Source organism: Pyrus communis, chromosome 10 (assembly GCF_041283825.1).
Source record: "Pyrus communis isolate YQ-2024b chromosome 10, ASM4128382v1, whole genome shotgun sequence".
Lineage (NCBI taxonomy): Eukaryota > Viridiplantae > Streptophyta > Magnoliopsida > Rosales > Rosaceae > Pyrus > Pyrus communis.
In genome coordinates, this window is record NC_142574.1 from 17,368,420 (window position 1) to 17,388,077 (window position 19,658).

The 19,658-nt window shown below is 37.3% G+C and overlaps 1 protein-coding gene across 1 annotated transcript; it reads left to right on the forward strand.

Moving 5' to 3' along the window:
* Window positions 1–8,494: 8,494 nt before the first annotated feature.
* On the forward strand, window positions 8,495–11,921 carry LOC137729131 (peptidyl-prolyl cis-trans isomerase CYP21-1-like). Its single transcript, XM_068467972.2, has 7 exons — window positions 8,495–8,872; window positions 9,741–9,819; window positions 9,919–9,966; window positions 10,336–10,359; window positions 10,443–10,625; window positions 10,760–10,835; window positions 11,447–11,921. Exons 1-7 carry the CDS (start codon window positions 8,771–8,773, stop codon window positions 11,607–11,609), a joined length of 675 nt encoding a protein of 224 aa, XP_068324073.2. The 5' UTR covers window positions 8,495–8,770; the 3' UTR covers window positions 11,610–11,921.
* The last annotated feature ends 7,737 nt before the right edge of the window (window positions 11,922–19,658 follow it).

Genomic DNA, 19,658 nt, shown 5'->3' on the forward strand with positions numbered 1-19,658 from the left:
ATCTGGCTGAACCATGGCGATTGTAGCGATTGAGTCGACCCGACCCATAACCGAGATCCTACCTAACTCATTTCATAATCCAGTTTGAAATATTCCCGTGGCCTTAGAGGAATATTCCATCACGTGATCGGGACTTTAACCATTGACTTTTTTTAGTTTCAACCTGGGACTTTCTTAGGGTATTTCGATATGCCGAATCAGTTTTTGGCATACGTTTAATGAAATTACGATCGTTTAATGTAGTTTCTTAGTTGATTGTCTAGTTGACCGACACTTAATTTTACGATTGGCGGAGATCCGACCGTCAGATCCTAATAAAATTTTAATATGTTGTTCTAGAAGAATAAAAAGGACTTTAGGAAGTTATGGATCAGAAATCCAATGTGTGCATCTTCCGAATGTAGGGTTGTTGACTTTACCGTTGGCCTTTGACCAACGTGTCCCGAATCTATCTAGAATGTACTGGAGAGTGTGTACTACGTATAATTATGTGTTTGATCACAAAAGTTCTGAGACACGATTTATGATTTGTTCTACATGACGACTGTACGACAATGCATCGATCTTTGTGCTAGAGAGTCGTAGCGAGAACTCCAGATGAGTGACTTTAATATATATGGTAGTGGTTATTACCCTAAAATTCTTATGTTATCCTTAGTGGATATGGCATGATTTTATAATTGTGTTTTATATTAAATTGTTACATTTAAATTCTACCATTGATCTACTTTTATGAAATGTGATTTGACTTGCATATTCGAAACGTTTGTGAAATGTGATGTGAAATGCATATTTAAACTGTTCATAAAACATAAGGGCTAGTAGTAGTGATCCATTAACCCATGTCATGAAGAGTTGTCACATTGAGTTTGTTTCATGTCTTGCTTTGATGAGCCTTTCTAAGCTAAGTTGATTCATGCCTTGTTTTGTTGAGCCTTTGTAAAATATGTTACTTGAATTTTACTCGGTTCTATTGAGTAGTCTGGAACTAGGTTCCACTGGGGTTTCATTAAGTGGTCCGGATCATATATGTTCAGATTACGTTATGTAATGATTATCATGTAAAGAGTTTTTTATTCGCAATTGTATTACTTGGAGAGTAATGATTATCTTGTAAAGAGTTTTTTAGTCGCAATTGTATTACTTGGAGAGTAATGATTATCTTTCTTGAAATTCAATAAGGTGTCAATCATAGAGTATTGGTGTGGGGATGGGAAACCTCTCTCCTCCCATGGGGTGGGGGGTTTGGGGGCTAGGGTTTGAGAATTAGGGATTAGGGCTTTTGATAGTAGGAATTCTTGCAATTCCAAAGGAAATTTTCCAATTCCTTTTTTATCCCAACTTTTGGAAAGTCATTATTAACTTTTTTCGATCCTGGAAACACTTATGGATAATCTTTGGTAGCAAATCTGAATAAGAAAACGCTGAGTTTTTATGGATAAGAACAATTTCGCAACAATACAATTAAAAGATGGGAAGCAGCATGTGTGTAATCATGAAGGCTTTAACCAATCGGGAGATTTGGAGTACGGATGAAAACGTGGATCAAAAGATGAAAGGATAGGTTTGTTTCTCTGCTATGAAATTTTTTGATAATCATGATTATGTGCAAGTTTGGTTAATAAATTCTAGGCTTAAGTTGATTCTTACTCTCTGTTCTTGCTTTAATGGTTGGAATTTCTTTACTTGGGAAACGAATCCTTATGTTTTTTGGTTAATTTCCATTTTTAGGGTAGCATTTCAATCCCTTTCGTTAAACTTTGTGGTTTTAATCATTAGGGTATCAGTTTGTTTACATCGGTTGGGTTTTTCAAAACACTTTTTTGTGTTTCTGGTGAAGCTGAATTGACAGTTTCTTTTCCTAATGGCTTGCATGCTTGTACTTTGGATTTCCAAATGTTTTGTGTGTATTAGAGTAAGCCTTCTTTCTAGGCTCTCTTGTAGGCTTAGGTTCTCGAGGTTTGCTGATAGAAGCTTGGGTTTCAATTGTAGTTCTTTATGCTTATTCCATCATCCAACTTCTACTTACCTTCTCCCTAGCTTATTTCAGTGTTTCCAATGGCGCAACTCAAGGCTTCTTCCTCAAAATCTCCTAGAGCCTCTCCTAACTTGAATTCAGTCCCTTGGATCAATCCTTTCCCTAGACCTCAAATTGGACAACAACCCATCGTGGTCGAGTGGTCACCCTTAAGTAGGGTTTGACGAGAGTGTCAACTTCCTTGTAGTCTAATGCTAATGTGAAGCACATGGAAAGTCGTTGTCTAGTCTGGAAGATGTTTGGTCAAGTGGTAAAGACAAAACTAATCAAGGGTAAACTTGCTATAAGCTGGAAGGGTCTTATTCAAGGTAATTTCTTCTTATATCACTTTAGTAGGCACTAGTTTATGATAAAGTTCACAAATAAAGAAGATGTTGCAGTGGTCTTAGAAGGTAGACCTTGGTATGTCAAGGAACAAATCTTTCATGTTGAAAAATGAACGCCTAACTTTTGTGATCTTGATGAGATTCATACTATTAGACCGTAGATTAGAGTACCGAGGCTGGCAATCCAATTTAAGGAAGCTAAGATAGTAAAGAATCTGGTTGAAGTGATTGGGAAAGTGATCAAAGTTGATGAGGTTACTCTGCATGGCTTGAATGAACTCTTGTGCGTGTGCTCATGGAGGTCAACATTCGATACCCTCTTCCGATGGTGCTTGTGCTGAATGATAGGACAACGGCCCTATTTATGTTAGTTATGAAAAGCTGTTTGAAGTGTGTTTCTACTGTGGTAGAATAAGGTTGGATGGTCATAGATGCCCTATAGGTTTGAAAAACTCAAGACCCTTGTTCCTTATTGACATGATCTTTAAGAAAGAGCCCAAGGTGTTTCCTACTAGTGTTATGGATGTGACTTCTTGGAATGAAGAGATGCAGGAAGATGTAACGATCTACTTTCCCCAGGTCACTTTATTTAAGGACAATCCTGTGGACCCTGGCCAAGGTTCTGCTAGAGAGGCTGAACCGAAGTCGGAGGGTTAGACTCAAGTGCTGATAAAAAATAAAAAAAAGAGTTGGAGATGTAATTTCACAGGGAATCCAAATGATTGTTTTAGAATGTGTGTCAAAGAGAGCTGGAGATGTAATTTCACAGGGAATCCAAATGATTAGTTTAGAATTTGTGTTAACACGTTTAAGTATAAAATTACGAATTGGAGTAAAACAAGCTTTGGAAACATTCAGAGTCAAATAAAATATTATCAGGAGGAACTTAGGGCTGGTTTGGTATTGCTGTGCTTTGAAAAAAAAAAGCTGATTCTGCTATGCTACGAGAATAAGCAGCTGTGAAATAAAGTAGCAGAGTGTTTGGTAAACTTTTTTGTAAAAGTGCTTTTGAAAAAAAAAAAAAAACAGTATTATAGTGTTTGATAAACTTTTATGTAAAATAGATGTGAAAAAAAACCGATTTTTCAAAGCTGGGTTTTGCAACTTCTTGTTTTTGGCTTTTTTTCACCCAAAACTGTGAAAAAAAAACTGAAGCTGAATGTTTACCAAACACAAAAACAGCTCCCAGCTTTTTTTGATACCAGCTTTTTTCAGAATCACCTCAGTACCAAACCAGGTCTTAAACAAGTTCAAGATCTTTGTATGAAACATCCGGATAATATAAACTACATTGAGCAGGAACAACAGTTGAAGGAAACCTTGCTAAAACTTTTTAATGAGGAAGAAATTATGTGGGCTCAAAGAGCTAAAGAAAACTGGCTCAAGCTTGGGGATCAAAATACAAAATATTTTCACACTAAGGCCACCATAAGGAAGAAAAGGAATGATATTTGCAAAATAAAGGATGAGCAAGGCATCTGATGGGAAAATGGTAAAGGTATGAAGGAGGTTTTTGTTAAAAATTTTAAGCAAAGGTTCTTGGGAGGGAATCAAATAAATGAGAACAACCTAGATGATTTCCTTAATGTTATTCAACCAGTAATTACAAATGACAAGAATAGAGCCCTGATGTCTCTTGTAATGGAGCAGGAAATTCTTGATATGGTCAATAAGATTGGTGGGCTTAAAAGCTCTGGATCTGATGATCTTCATGTTATTTTCTTCCAGAAATGTGGTCTACGATGAAAATTTATGTTATAACCTTGGTACAAGACTTTTTTATCAATGGTACAAGTCTGAGGCTTATTAACCACACAAATATTGCTCTTATTCCTAAGATGGACCACCCATAGTATGTGGATAATTTTCGACCTATCAGCCTTTGTAATGTAATCTATAAAATTGTCACTAGAATCTTGGTCAATAGGCTAAAACCTATTCTTAATCAACTCATTTCTCATAATCAATGTGCTTTTGCACCGAAGTGGGGTCAATTCATGATAATATCCTCATTGCTTATGAGCTCTTCAGTAGCTTTAAGAATAAGAAAGGTAAAACGGGCCATATAGTTGCCAAGCTCAATCTTGAGAAGGCTTATGACTTGTTAGATTGGAATTATATTCAAAAGACTCTTACTAAATTTGGTTTTAGTTATGAATGGATCAATAGAATTATGAATTGCATTTCATCTTGTTCCTTTTCCATTATAATCAATGGTTTGCCTAATGGCTACTTTCATCCGTCTAGATGAATTAGGCAAGGTGAACCTTTGTCACCCAACATTTTTATAATTTGTATGGAACCTCTGATAAGACATTTTAATACTTTAGCTAATAATCCTTGTAATCAAGTTGGCATTCTATCTTCCCCGCTTAGTTTTAGAGTTGCTAATTTAATGTTTGCAGATGATTGCCTTATTTTTAGCAGAGCACCCCCGAAGGCTGGGAGGAAGAAGCTTTCCTCTTAAATTGGTTTGATGAGGTCTCAGGTCAGAAAATAAATTTTCATAAATCGTCTCTCTATTTCTCAAATAATACTCCTGCCAATTTAAGAAATGATTTAGTTAACATTTTGCAAATACAACATAAAACTACTATTGGAAAATATCTAGGTGTCCATAATATTATATGCTGGAAAGATCCAATTAATGTTAAATAGCTTTATCCTTAGAATTCAGAATAAACTTGCAGGTTGGAAAGCAAACTCACTATCCAAGGCTGGAAGACTTACTCTTATTAAGTCGAGTCTAGCCGGGATGCCTAACCATATAATGGCTTGTTTTAAATGTCCTACTAAAATTACTCAGACTATTGATAGGGAGAGTAGAAAATTTCTATAGAATAAAAAAATCTAACTTTTCTCTGGTAGCTTGGGAAAAGGTTTGTACCCCGTTAACAGAAGGTGGCCTTGGGATCAAAAAGGCCGATAAATTTAATCTTGCTTTTTAGCAAAGCTTGTTTGGAGAATTATTAATGATAATGAAAGCCGGTGGCTTAGGATTGTTAAAGCAAAATATTTTAAGACATGAATCAATTTAGAATGCAAAGTGTAGGCAAAAGCATTCAGCAGCTTGGAAAGGTATTTTATCAGCTAGACATATTGTAAAACTGGGAATGAGATGGATTGTGGGAAATGGTCAAAACATAGAGTTTTGGTCCCATAACTGGGTTTTTCTTTTCCCTTTATCCAATATCATTGCCATTTAAGACCAGCATCTTATTGATTGGAACCTTAAAGTTAGTGATGTTATGATAGATAAAAATTGGAATGTTGGCCTTCTTAATCAATTATTACCAATAGACATTGTTAAGAAAATTTTAGCTATTCCCATCCCAATTTATGAGGTCGCAGATAAACTTGTTTGGGATCCCAATCCCAATGGTGAGTTCTCGGTTAAATCGGCTCATAGAATTCAAGTTAATGATAATCAGGACCAGTTGTTTAAAGAGCTTCTAAACAAAATCTGGAAGTTAAACATCCCTCATAAAGTTAAGTTCTTTGATTGGCTGCTGGTGAGAAATAAGCTAACAACTAATGTGAAGCTTCATAAATTCAATAATACCATTTTTGCGTTATGTCCTTTGTGTAATAATGGTGAGGAGGACATTGGTCACAAATTTAAAGATTGTTCTTATGCTCAGGAACTGTGGAAGATTGACAGCAATTTATCTGTGATTTCCTTCGTTCCCTCAGTTAATGATTGGCTCAATAGCCTGGATTTCATTGACAAAGAATACTTATCTGCTCTTAGTAAAGTTCTGTTTGTCTGGTGGCAAATGTGGAATGACAGAAATGATTTTGTTTTTAGTCAGATAATACCTAATCCTATTCATAGTTTTAAGACATTTTCTTCTATAGCTAAGAATTTCCTTCTTGTCAACTATAAAGGAAGGATGGATAATCAAAGTAGAAGAAATAATATTACCAAGTGGCATCCCCCAGATGTGGAGTATCATAAAATAAACTTTGATGGCTCTGTTATAGGTACCTCTGCTGCTGTAGGCTTCATCATTAGAGACCATAATGGGCATCCTCTTGTGCCTGGGGCAAGGAAATTGGGGCAGAACACAGTCATTGTTGCTGAGGCTTTAGCTACTAAGGATGTTCTTCAATTGGCAAAGTCTAGGAATTTAAGGAAGATCAAGATTGAAGGGGACTCTAAGATTGTCATTGAGGGTATCTTAAGGAAATGCAGCGTTCTGTGGCGTATTAGAGCTATCATTGAAGACCTCAAATGGTTGGCTTTTTCATTCGAGTCTATTTCCTGGAACCATATTTATAGGGAAGCTAATTTTATTGCAGATGCCATTACTTATTATGGGCATGGCTTAGAGAATCTTCATGTTTGGGTGGTTGTACTCCCTCAGTTGTTTCTAATGCCTTGTTGTTTGACTTTAGGGGCCTTGGGTATTGTTTGGACCTAATTTTACATCATCAACCCATGCAATTAAGGCCGTTGAGTGAGTATAGCTCCCAATCGTCGGATGGAAAATGAGGATAATTTTGTTATTAAAGGATAATATTATGGTTTTTATCATGGTAATTATTTTTTTAATATGAATTAACTTGGCATATTCTTAAATGGGAAAGATAAGATGCAAATTATATCTCTAAGCAAGCGGTACAATTCAAGTTGAGTTGGGATGTGTGTGGACGTGTGGATATGCTGCAAAGCTAGTATTCGAGAAAGAAGGGTCAGGATGCATGCATGGATGGATAAGTTTAAAGGTGATAAGATAGGAAGCCTAGGTAGCCTAGGCTTGGTGACATTAATGGGATGTAATAAGGCTTTCAAGAGTTAGTGTTGCAATCAAATTGCAGGTGCTTACTACATACATAATTCACATACACGTGGAGGATTTGGCCGCCAAGTAGCTCATTAATGAGAATTCTATTGCACGTGGTTAGCATTAGGCATTTCAAATATGCTGCCTGACTAGCACCAATTCAGGTTGTGATAATTATTAGCAAAGGGATTGGCTTATCAAGAGTCAAAATATGGTGGTGATGCCGTGTGTTAGCGCGTGGAGGGAGTTTAATTTTTAGTTGGACTCTATGGAATAATCCAGGCCATGCCAAACAGAAAATATGACTACTATAAATACAAGGCTGCAAACAACGTGTAAGGCCCCTCCAATTCAACACACAACTGCCCTGCGCAAACCTCTCAAGCACCTTGAGATTTTTTATTTTCTTTTTCCACCAACACACCTTCAGTTTGGATAAACAGCACTATGGAGGCAACTGGCAAACATCTTCAGTTTGGATAAACAACACTGTTGCCGTAGAATCAGCCGACCGATGAGCACCTTCAGTTTGGATAAACAGCACTGCATCGAGGCCAAATGGTTACCTATCTAAGTCTCAGTCGAGAAGGATTTCCGAAACCTTATTGGCAGAGGTCATCTTATTAGCCTTCTCGGCGAAGTAAGGGGTTATAAGTTACTACATTGGGCGCGTCGAACGCCGAGTGATTTTATGATTGGATACTCACAAGTGAGTTTTAGAGTTCGACATTCTGACGGCTGAACCACATGCACCATCAAGACATGCATCTCTTTTGAGTACCTGTGTCTGTATAATTTGGAGCCGATTCAACATGTCTATACTCTTACGAATATAATCACCGTGACCGAACCCAGCGCCGACAATTCATGAACTTCGCAGAACTAACAACCTTGTCTTCAGGCTCGAGAACCCGAAGACTGAGACTTATTCCTTCCTCGGCTGTAATCGCAAGATCAAGAAGTCAGCAACGCACTCATCGCAACATCAATAAATTTTACTCCTCGGCCGACGAGTTGGCATGTCCCGCATCAATCAAATGACGTAGTTAGTTCATTAGTTACTCGGCCTGCGCGCCACATAGGCTTTGTAATTTTTAGGGTCAACAGGCATTCCCGGTCCCTCTCTTAATGCTATTTTTCTTTCCTCAAAAAAAAAAAAAATCTTTCTTATTAATATAAATAAAGACACAAAACATTAAAAATAACACTCACAAATTTATCAAGCCCTTCCTTAGTTGTCTCCTTTTCTTTTCCCTCGGTAAAATGGACACGTTAGTTTGTTGTTGTAGTTGAATTGACTCATGACCTGTTGAGACATCATTTGCACTTAATTAAGAATAAATAGGATTAGCGCACCTAAACTTGCTCTCTCTGTCTCTTGGACCGGAAATTGCAGGTCTTTGTCCTCTGCCTCTCCCCTCTCCCTCCCTCTCTTTCTCTCTCTCTCTCTCTCTATCACCGTCACCAGTGTGTCTGTCTCAGTTCAGAGGTCACTGGCACCACCGAATTTAAGGTCTTTCCTAGAGAGAGGAACGCTAACATGGAAGATCAACAAGGTAGATATACTACTTCTTAATTAATTCAGAACCATATTCACATAGAGAGAGAGGATCAGAACGATGCGTCGAGAGATCTCCGTCCTGCTTCAGCCTCGATCCCTCATCGTCTGCTTCGTCCTCGCTATTTTCCTAATTTTCGTTTTCTCGTCCACCCATAAGAAGGTGAGTTTTTTTTTCTGTCATTTTTATTGGGTTTTAACTATGGTTTATGGATCTGAATGCGATTTTGTGTTTTTTTTTCGTGCTCAAACAATTGTTTGGCAATGTGGGTTTAATGGGTTTTGTTCAAATTTGGTGCTTTATAACCTATTAATTAGTATTTTGCCATATGGAAATCAGAATTTGGGACTAATTATTCACAAATACTCTTTTTAATGAATGCTTAATTGGGTGCTAATAATTTGAAATCTGCTAAATGGTGAAATGGGTTAAGACTTAAGAGTGGTTTGATGGGTGGAGCCTTATATGTTGGTCAGACTCTGTGAATTTTGTTATTGTGCTATTCACGGAGCTTGTCTATGTAGCTCATGTCTATAATTCTAGTAATTTCGATTGTCATCGTAATACATTTCAATTTCGGCATTTGGTTTCTTGAAACTTAGTAGTTGTGGGCTCAATTCTCCAGCCCCATGTGTGATCTATGATTCTCGGATGGTATGTGCTTGAAATTGATACCGGAATGCATGCGTGGGTGGGTAGTGCGTAGGTAGGGCATTCTGAATCTTTCGATTCTGGTTTGGTGCTTGACATCTGCCTTTATACCACTGAGGGACCCCTCACATAAGCTTGTTTGAGGAACACCTTGTTGGGATGACTAAACATGTCTGCATGTTAGGCATGACCATTTCGTGTACCAGATCCGATGAAGTCACGGAAGTCCATGGTTTTATCATTACATTTCTGCTTACGTGAGTTTAGTTTTAGTGGTTTATATTTTAAGTAATGATGCCTTCACTTTCAGTAAGAGCAAAGAATCGCTCGCGCCTAATATTACAAACAAATTGATTTAACTCTCTAATTTGATGTCTAGGAGGAAGCGCAAATAGAAGAGGTGCCTGAAATTACCCACAGAGTATTCCTTGATATTGATATTGACGGACAGCACTTAGGTATAGCTTCGTGTCTATACTATTATGTTAACTATCTTCATCCTATTTTATATTGCTTTCCTATGCACTGATAACTTCTAATCACCTTTATATTTGCAGGTAGAATCGTGATTGGATTATATGGTGAGGTTGTTCCAAAAACTGTTGGTATGTGATCATCTCACTTGTTAATACATTTTCATTAGAATCTTACAATATGATCTGTAATTACTTACTAAATTAAACATCATGACATTGGAATTCAAGTTTGGTTCATTTCAATGCATGCTAATAACCAAACTATTTACACTTGTTTGAATCTTTGGGATGATCTTTTTTTAATGCCCGATTACTTGACCCTTGCTGACAAACAGGTAAACATGAAAAGACATAGTTTTACATGTACAAGTACACTCAACTCAGCCAGTAATTTTAGCAATCTTACTGATTTTGACTGCAATTTTGTGGACTGCCAACTTGCTTTCTTCTTTTACACTAAAGCATGGTTATCTAACACCTGAATCTTTTTTTCTGCAGAAAATTTTAGGGCGTTGTGCACAGGTAGTTAGAGCTACTGAATTTTTTATCACTGCATAGGCTTCTCTTGCTGTTTTTATGCTGATTCAAACTTTCTTTGAATTTAGGGGAAAAGGGAAAAGGTGTCAAGGGGAAACTACTCCACTATAAGGGAATACCATTTCATCGTATAGTATCTGGGTTCATGATTCAAGGTGGAGATATTGTTTCTCGTGATGGGAAGGGATATGAATCTATATATGGCGGCACATTTCCTGATGAGAATTTCAGAGTGAAACATTCACATGCAGGTCTTTAATTTCATAAGTTTATGGTGTCGTTTTTCTTTTCTTGACAATTTATGGATTTCTAAAGCTCCTAATTCTCTGAATTGTTACTAAGTCATTTTTATTTGTTTTCCCCTGAAACTGCATTTTATGTGCAGGTGTCGTTTCTATGGTAAATTCAGGACCTGATTCCAATGGCTCACAGTTCTTTATCACCACAATTAAAGCTAGTTGGTAAGTTATTTTTGGGGGTGGATTTCTTAATATTACAACGTAATAAGAAATATGGCTCAGCACAAAGGTTCAGAGTTTATACAGCCAATACAAATGCGTAGTTACCTTACTATACAGAACTTCCAAAAACTGTATACATTTGTTCTTTGGGATAGGTCCTGCCGTCCAAGATTGTCTAGTGAGATTCTCCTTAATTTCTAACCACTATTTGAGTACTACTGACTGGCTTCTCCTATGGTGATGCAATCAGAGTATTCTGGCTTGACATGCCTTGTCAAGAATTTTCTGAATGTCACATAAAGATTGATAAAACCAAAGCAATTAATATCAATAATTGAGAGAAATCTTCGGCAGACCACCAAAACAAGTGTATTTGTGTTCGTTCAGGGTCGCGAGTCCTTAAACACGCTTGTTACTAATAGGAGGTCTTGAAAACTTTCATGCATCTATATGATGCTGAGTTTTGGAATCTTTGCATTTAAGAATTACACTGAAGTTTCTGAGAATGATCAACATGCATCATTCTATAGATATGAAATAGTTTAGAGTTGTATAACTTGCTATATAACGCAAGGTTAGTTATACAATGACGATGTCTGGTATGTGAACAGGTTGGACGGGGAGCATGTTGTCTTTGGCAAGGTTATTCAGGGAATGGACATGGTGTACACAATCGAAGGAGGGGCTGGAACCTACAGTGGAAAACCGAGAAAGAAGGTTGTAATTGCTGAATCAGGAGAGATACCCAAGAGCCAGTGGGATGAGGAAAGTTGACACACTTCTTACAACAGATTTTTAACTTGAGTTCAGTAGATTGCTTTTTTAGATGACCGATACGAGTTTCTTCCCTTCTACGTAGTTCCATCAGTCTCGGGCTTTTCTCCTGGATATATTAGAGTCTCTCTCTCCTTTTGTAATTGGCAAGAGTTGTTAATACAAACATGTTCTGTTGTAGAGGAAGTGAGGAACCGATTAGAAATCCCCATTTTTTTTTATCTCGTTTGCCCCCATTTTTCTCATGCATGTATATTTGACTTTCATTCTAAACTTGCTTTTGAAAGCATTAAAGCAGCTTTAAAGGACTAACATTTAGTGCGCTTTTTTGTTGTTGTCAAATGAGTTTATTTACGGGAACCAATTTCCGCAGACTCATTTTCTCTCTATGCCCATCCCTTATTTATGGTTGTTGGACTCAGGAGGCAGAGATAATCAGGGTTGTGCAGAAATCATTTCCGTTTGTTGTTGCCACACATGATCTGAGATTTATGAGAATATGAGACCGCGTAGGGCTCATTGCATGCGAGAGAGTTCGGATAAGGGTTGAGAAATCATTGGGGTGTTGGTAAGGTAAGATAGTTTCTTGGCGCTATAAATCGATACTAGAGATCAATCGCAAAATAGTTTGCTTCCCCCATTATATCATTTAACTAGAAGAAAATTGGGGCATTGATTCCTAACCTGGAAAAGAGTGGTGTCTCATTTAGTACTAATCTCACGAACTTTGATAAGCAGCTTCTTGCAAATTGTCTAGGTATGCGAAGAGTTGAATTTCATGACAAATACGTAGGATTGCCGGTATTAATTAGGCAATCGAAGAAAGAAACTTTCCGGTATGTGAAGGACCGATTATGGAAGAAACTACAAAGCTGGAAGGGCGATTTATTAAGTTGTGCGGGCAGGGAATTGCTTGTGAAGACTCTGGCACAAGCCTTACCCATGTATTCTATGCAGTGTTTCCTCTTGCCCAAATGCTTTTGTGAAGAGTTGAATACCATGATTGCAAAGTTCTGGTGGAGTGGCGATCCGGGTAAGCGGAAGATTCATTGGCTTAACTGGCGTCATTTGTGTAAACCGAAACATGAGGGAGGATTAGGGTTAAGAGATCTTTATGCTTTCAACTTGGCTTTGTTGGCGAAGCAAGCGTGGCATTTTATCCACCAATTTGATTCTTTGGTGTGTCGAGTCTTCAAAGCTCGTTATTTTCCTACTACCGAGTTCCTTAGTGCTCGAGTTACAGTGAACAGTTCGTATGTTTAAAGGAGCATTGCAGTGACTAAACCTATGTTGTTGAAAGGGTGAAGGTGGCAAGTAGGGGATGGGAAAACCATTAGAATTTGGCAAGATAATTGGCTACCAAGGGAGTCCTTTTTTCGAGTATTGAGCCCACCCTGGCGGGAGTGGGATGTGGAGAGTACGGTTGATAAGCTGCTTGTGGCAGGTTCGTAGTATTGGAATGTGGGGCTGTTATATGATTTATTCTCTCAAGAGGAAGTCGAACGCATGTTGAGTATTCCTTTAAGTATGCGAATGGTAGCGGATCAAAGAATTTGGCATTTTGAACGTGATGGGAAGTTCTCTGTGAGGAGTGCCTATCATGTGGCGAGGTCTATTGGTTCCAATGCAGCTGTTGGAGCTAGCAGGTATGCTTCAGTCAATGATGATGGACGAACGAAGCTGTTGCGAAGGGTATGGAATGTGTGCATCCCGGGGAAGGTTAAAATATGTGTCTAATGTGTATGCTTAGATGCATTGCCCACGAAAGGTAATCTTTCCAAGCAGAGAGTGGAGGTGGACAATTGTTGTAGCCTTTGCGGGTGTAGTGGTGAATCAATAGAACATGCTTTGAGGGATAGTAATATTGCTAAAGCAGTTTGGTTTGGCGGTTTGAGGATTAGGGTAGAGAGTGATAATCAACAGTTCGTGTTTTGGTTATCAAATATTGCCGAGCATTCTCCCGCTTCGGTGTTCGAATTATCATTGATGGTCATTTGGATGCTATGGAAGAATAGGAACAATGGGCTTTGGAATGGTAAGCAGCTGATGCCTCAGGATTTGTTAATTAGAACGGACGGTTGGCTACAGGAGTACCATAAGTGGCGTAAGTCAGGAACGAAAAAATCCATGAAAGTCCAGCAAAAGTGGCGGAGACCTGGGGTTGATTGGGTCAAGTGTAATTTTGATGGGGCATGGATACAACAAGCCTCAAGGGGAGGTTTTGGAGCTGTGCTACGTGACCATATGGGTGATTTTGTTGCTGCAGTAGCGGGACCATTGGGGTGGACAGGATCGGCATTCCATGCAGAACTTTGTGCTACTCGACAAGCATTACTGCTGGCCCAGTCATATTGCCCAGATGGTAAAAGGATAAGTTTTGAAGATGATTCCAGTCTGGTGATGGCTGCCATGAAGGGCAAGGAGGATGACTGTTCTCCATTGGGAAATATAATAAATGACTTGCAATTTATGCTCCAATCTTTTCCTAGTTCAAGGGTGAGTTTGGTGCAGCGAGCATGTAATTCGACTGCTCATAGACTTATACGTTTGGGGTTGGGTAGTACCCATCAGATTGGGTGGTGTGAAAATCCCCCTAACTTGCTCAGGGATATCTTATTTGAAGAAAGCTTGTAGGGTTATGATTTTATGTATTGTCATTTGAGGATAGTTCTCTTGATTGTACGGGATGTTCTTTTCCCTTCGACCGGGTTGAAAGCTCCGGCAAGATTTTATCGAGACCCATTATGCACGCTATCCTCAGTTTGTACGCATTCTATTTATTTGCAATAAATAATGTATTTTTCCCTCAAAAATTATTTTGAGTATTGGTTTTTAAACTTGTCAAAATATGGAGTGACGGTTCTTTGGGTAACTATGTTAGAATTTTCATCCCTTATTGGTCCTATTGAACTTTTTATTTTGGATGAAAATTTTAATGATGTTACCCAAAAATGATCGTTTCTATACATTGTGACAAATTTGAGGACCAATTAAGAATCAAAACTCTAATGGAACCAAAATTCAGGGACCGACAAAGATCTATGAAAATAACAAGGCCTATATGAGATTCTAACAACGTGGTGACATGTTTCATACCAGACCATTAGACATATCACTATGAAACTGTTGACTTAAAAGTTAAAAGACAAGGATTGTCTGAGCTTCCACTTTCGCTGTCTTCCTGTACCCTCCTATTTGTGTTGTCACGGTTAAGCCACGTCAACATTTTATATTACTATTCATTTTTGTCTTATTATCTCTATAAAAAAATAATATAAAATGTTAACGTAGTTTAACCGTGACCACACAAAACAAGAGAATACGGGTGAGCATCAGAAGTGGAAGAGCAGATAATCCTTGTCCAAAGTTAAAACTTGTCCATTGCTAACAAATGTATGCGAGGACAATGAAAATACTGAAAGACAAACAACCTATTAATAGTTTAGGGGCAGGTGACTCTACTTTTGTATATGATATGATATAAAATAATGGATTATGATCCTCCACGTGTGGTTGTTGCTTGTATCATAGATCACGCGTGTAAAAGATATCAACAAGAGGTGTGTGAGAAGTAAAAAATGATGTGTAGATAGTACATCCCTTAAATGTATTTAGATGCATTAATTGTTTCAATATTTTTTTTCATTATTTCTTTTTCATCACCGGCACTATGTGTCTCTTAAAATGTTTTGAACGTGTTTAAAAATAGAGAAAATAATAATTAATAAATAACTAATTGTATAATGATTCGATACAACAATTGCAACTTTACATAATAAGTCATAGGTCTTATAAATTCAAAGAGTTGTACAGTTGGACTAAATGAATGGATATTAGACTATGATAGAAAAAACACATGGATATTCCACGTAATAGTGAAATAATAATTATAAAAAAAAAATTAAAAAATATCTTTTATGACAAAATTACCAAATTACTCCTACATTATTTTGGGCTACTTTTGAACTTTGTTGTTTGGAGAGTATTTTTGTCCCATTATTTTTTGTGAAGCCTGTAACCCCAAATGGGTTGTTGGCATTATATGTTAGTATAGATAATTTACCTTTTTATTATTCGACTATATATTTACATTTATTAGGGGTGGAGAATCTTATTTATTAAGGGTGGAGAATCTGGATTAAGCCACATTTTAATAAATTAGTGTCAAACTCACAATTCGTGGGAGTTAAACTTAAGACCTTTCACTTACAAGTAACGAAGAATACTATTAAACCATAGTTTAAAGTGTCACGCCCCAAACCTGACATACGTCAAGAATTGACACGTGACGTCATCAAAAATCCATATCTATCATACCCCACCTCCGGGAAATGGGCAAGCACAACTCAATAATCGAATCACATAGTTATTTTTCATATGCTTTATGGTTGCATCTAACCTCCCCGTTAGACTGCCTACGTACCCTAAACAGGGATCAAGCCATTCGTAGTTCGTCATGCACAATAATTGACATATAACACAATCCGTTTAAGTCGAAAGGCATAACGTTTCTCAATCAATCAATAGAACTTGACAAGCATGAAATTTCTTGACTCAGGGTTACATAAAAACCCACCTGAAAATCATGATTTCCCTTCCATCTATATATAAATCATTATGTCGCATCATGATACCGCAATTCACAACATATATCATTTCAAAGAACCAACGAAGCACAATACCATTCTCTAGCCACATTTATCAACAAGTCTAATCATAACAATAACCATGATATCCAACATAACAATCCCACATGACAATTAACATTTCCACTTCATCCATCACGTAATTCATCACGTTTTCCACATAAAATCGCATTTCATAGTGTGTAACATAGTTAAGAATTAACAAAGTACACATTATTCTCTAGAAATATTAATCAACTAAAATACTCATGATAACCACACTCACATCCAACGTCATTTCATAATCACATCAATCAATAATGTCAACCATCACATCATCAATAACACATACAACATGTCGAAATGCAAGGCTAGAGCAACACAATTCGATTGAAGACTACTTATTTGAAAGAGGGGATTTTGGACCACCCAACGGACCAAGGCACCAAAGGGGATTTCAGACCATCACTCAACGGAATCCAAACAGAACTCAATTCCAGACCACCAACCGAATTGAACAGAAGTCCAAGAAGCATAACAACGGCTCGAAGGAACAAGACATGATTCAAGTTACCTAATTCATGAAAACTCAACAAACGAAGCAATATCGAGCACAATTCCACATCACAATGGGTTATCGGTCAATTACTAGACCTCACATCTCCCAAGCAATTCAATATGCATTACATTCACATGTCACAACCATTTCCAATACCCAAGTCAATCACATTTAACTTCATCATACCAATCACTATGCTTCCAACAGTATATCTCAATCCATAGCTTGTAACATATCAAGGAATCACGAAGCACAATATTCATATTTAATTACGTTGGTCAATCAGTGAGATAACAGATCATTTCACGAATTTAATTAAAGAACTCTACATAATTCCCTACTTGGGTTATGAATAATAACATGGTGATTCTAATTTGTATTCACAAGATCCATTGTGGTTAATTCCCATTCACTCGAATCTAGGATTCTAAGATAACCTTATGAGAATGAGCAAGAGCAAGGATTCTGGACCACCACTCAACAGAATCGTAGAGTAGAAGGCATTTCGGACCATCACTCAACAGAATCCAAATCAAGATATGATTCCGGACCATCACTCAACGGAATCGCGAAGTATAAGGGATTCCGGACCATCACTCAACAGAATCTAAATCAGGATATGATTTCGGACCATCACTCAACGGAATCGCGAAGTAGAAGGGATTCCGGACCATCACTCAACGGAATCCAAACACGGATACGATTCCGGACTGTCACTCAACGGAATCGCAGAGTAGAATGTGTAACACCAATCGATAAAACAAGACATGGATCAAGTTACTCAAGGTACAAAGACTCAACGAAACGAGAATGAATAATGACACGAGGGTTGAAACATGTTTCGAAGCAACGAACCCCATAACAATGGATTAATGGTCCACTACTAGCCCTCGCATTTCATCACATCAATCCAATCATACAATACAAACCATATTTCCAATGCACAAGTCAAATCATACTTACTGAAAATAGATCAATGGCCAGAAATAAAATAACACTTCAATAGAATTCACATTAATTAACATGGGTCTATGGCGTATGTGTATATAATTCACATTTCAATAAGCAATTCGAATCACTTTTCCACAAATATTACCCCTCCATGAATCCAACCACATTTAATAAAAATAGATCGATGGCCAATTATAAAAGAATCACATTTTAATAGCTTAGTTTGGTTAGTAATGTGTGGTACTTGTATTTATACTCTTGATTGTACTTTTGTGTTCCGATTAGGCTCTTTAAAGGAACAAAATTAATATTATCTAAGGAAAGTACACTGATTATGGAATCTACCACTCAAATAATATCAATCAATTATTAGTAAAGAAGATTAGAAAGGAATCTGGAAAAGAAAATAGGTGTGGCAAAAAAAAAGGGGAAAATTTGAAATAGGTCCAATTTTATAGACTACCTTTTGAAATAGGTCCAATTTTTAGTGACTTTTGACTTTTGAAATAGGTCCAATTTTTAGTTACTTTGGACCCATATCAAAAAAACCCCAAAAAAAAGTACTCCGGTTCTCCACAAAATATGCAGAAAACAGCACTATTAGACCAAGTTTAGGCTCCCTTTGGAACATTCCAAACTAAACCAAATCATGTGATATTATATGGGTTTTGAAGCTTGTGTTCTGTACTTCAAAAGCATACAAAGTTTGTAGAAAACGGAGCTCTAAATTGGAAGTTATGCCAAAAGGAAAAACGGAGTCTTGAAACTGGAAACCCAATTTTCTGCTGCTGTTTGGCAGCCCGCGACCCAAATTTAAAGAAGGTTTTGATCAACCAAAACTCAACGAAATTGAGTGAAAATAATTGGGTTACGATCATGAGCATATGTACTTTCAACACACTAAAAAATTTCTCCAAAGGAGCACATAAAGGCCTAGAAATTAAGAGCCAAAGAAGGCTACTCGAAACTTGAGTTTTCTTTGCAAAGAAATCAATTTTCTGCAACTTACGTAACAGCCCACTTCCAATTCATATAACAAATCCCAAAATACTTCCAGGTAGTCCAGAAGTCATGTATACAACATCCAAAACTAACATGACTCAAAATTAACAAGAAATTGACCTTTTGAACCAAACCCTTGATCAAGAAATTTGATCTACACGCCCAATCCGAATTACCCAACTCTAATTCATGTTTAGACTAGTTCATTGAATGACAGAAACCCTAAATAGAATTAAGAACTCCAATATATCATGGCAATTACAATTCAACTTAAGAAAGTTAAATTCGAAAAATCAAGTTAATGAAGTAACAAGGAATTTACCCTTCAAATCCCTGAATCCTTCCTTCACCATCACGTTCTCTAACTCCTCTCTCTCTCTCCGAGTTTTGCCTGAAGAACGAAGGATTTTCTTTCACGGCTATGGAAGAGCCACCTCCTCCCTATTTCTTTCCCTTTCCTTACAAAGCCAGGAAGAACGTGAAGAACGTTCTCTCCCCCCCCCTCCTCCTCTCCTTCGCAACTCCCTTTTTCCTTCCTCCTCCGCCCTGCCATCTGGTCCCTTCTCTTTTCTTTTTTTTTTTTTTTTTTTTCTCATTGGTCCGCCCTAACCCTTACATGATTGGGCCTCTCCCTCACAAAGTGGGAAATTATTTAATTAAAAACTATAGTCTAGTAAACAATTTCAAATGTCCGTAACTATACCGTTAAAACTCGGATTAGTTACCGTTAAAACTCGGATTTGCAAACGACTTTTGCCTAGACATTCGTTGCTTCGAGATCTATTTGAAAACATTACTTGTGACCTCGAAAGGTCTACGGATTTTAAATAATTACTTTCCAAACTTCAAACAATTTTAATTAGTTTAATTAAAATCTAAATTCAAACAATTTAAAATAAATTGTCGAGAAAT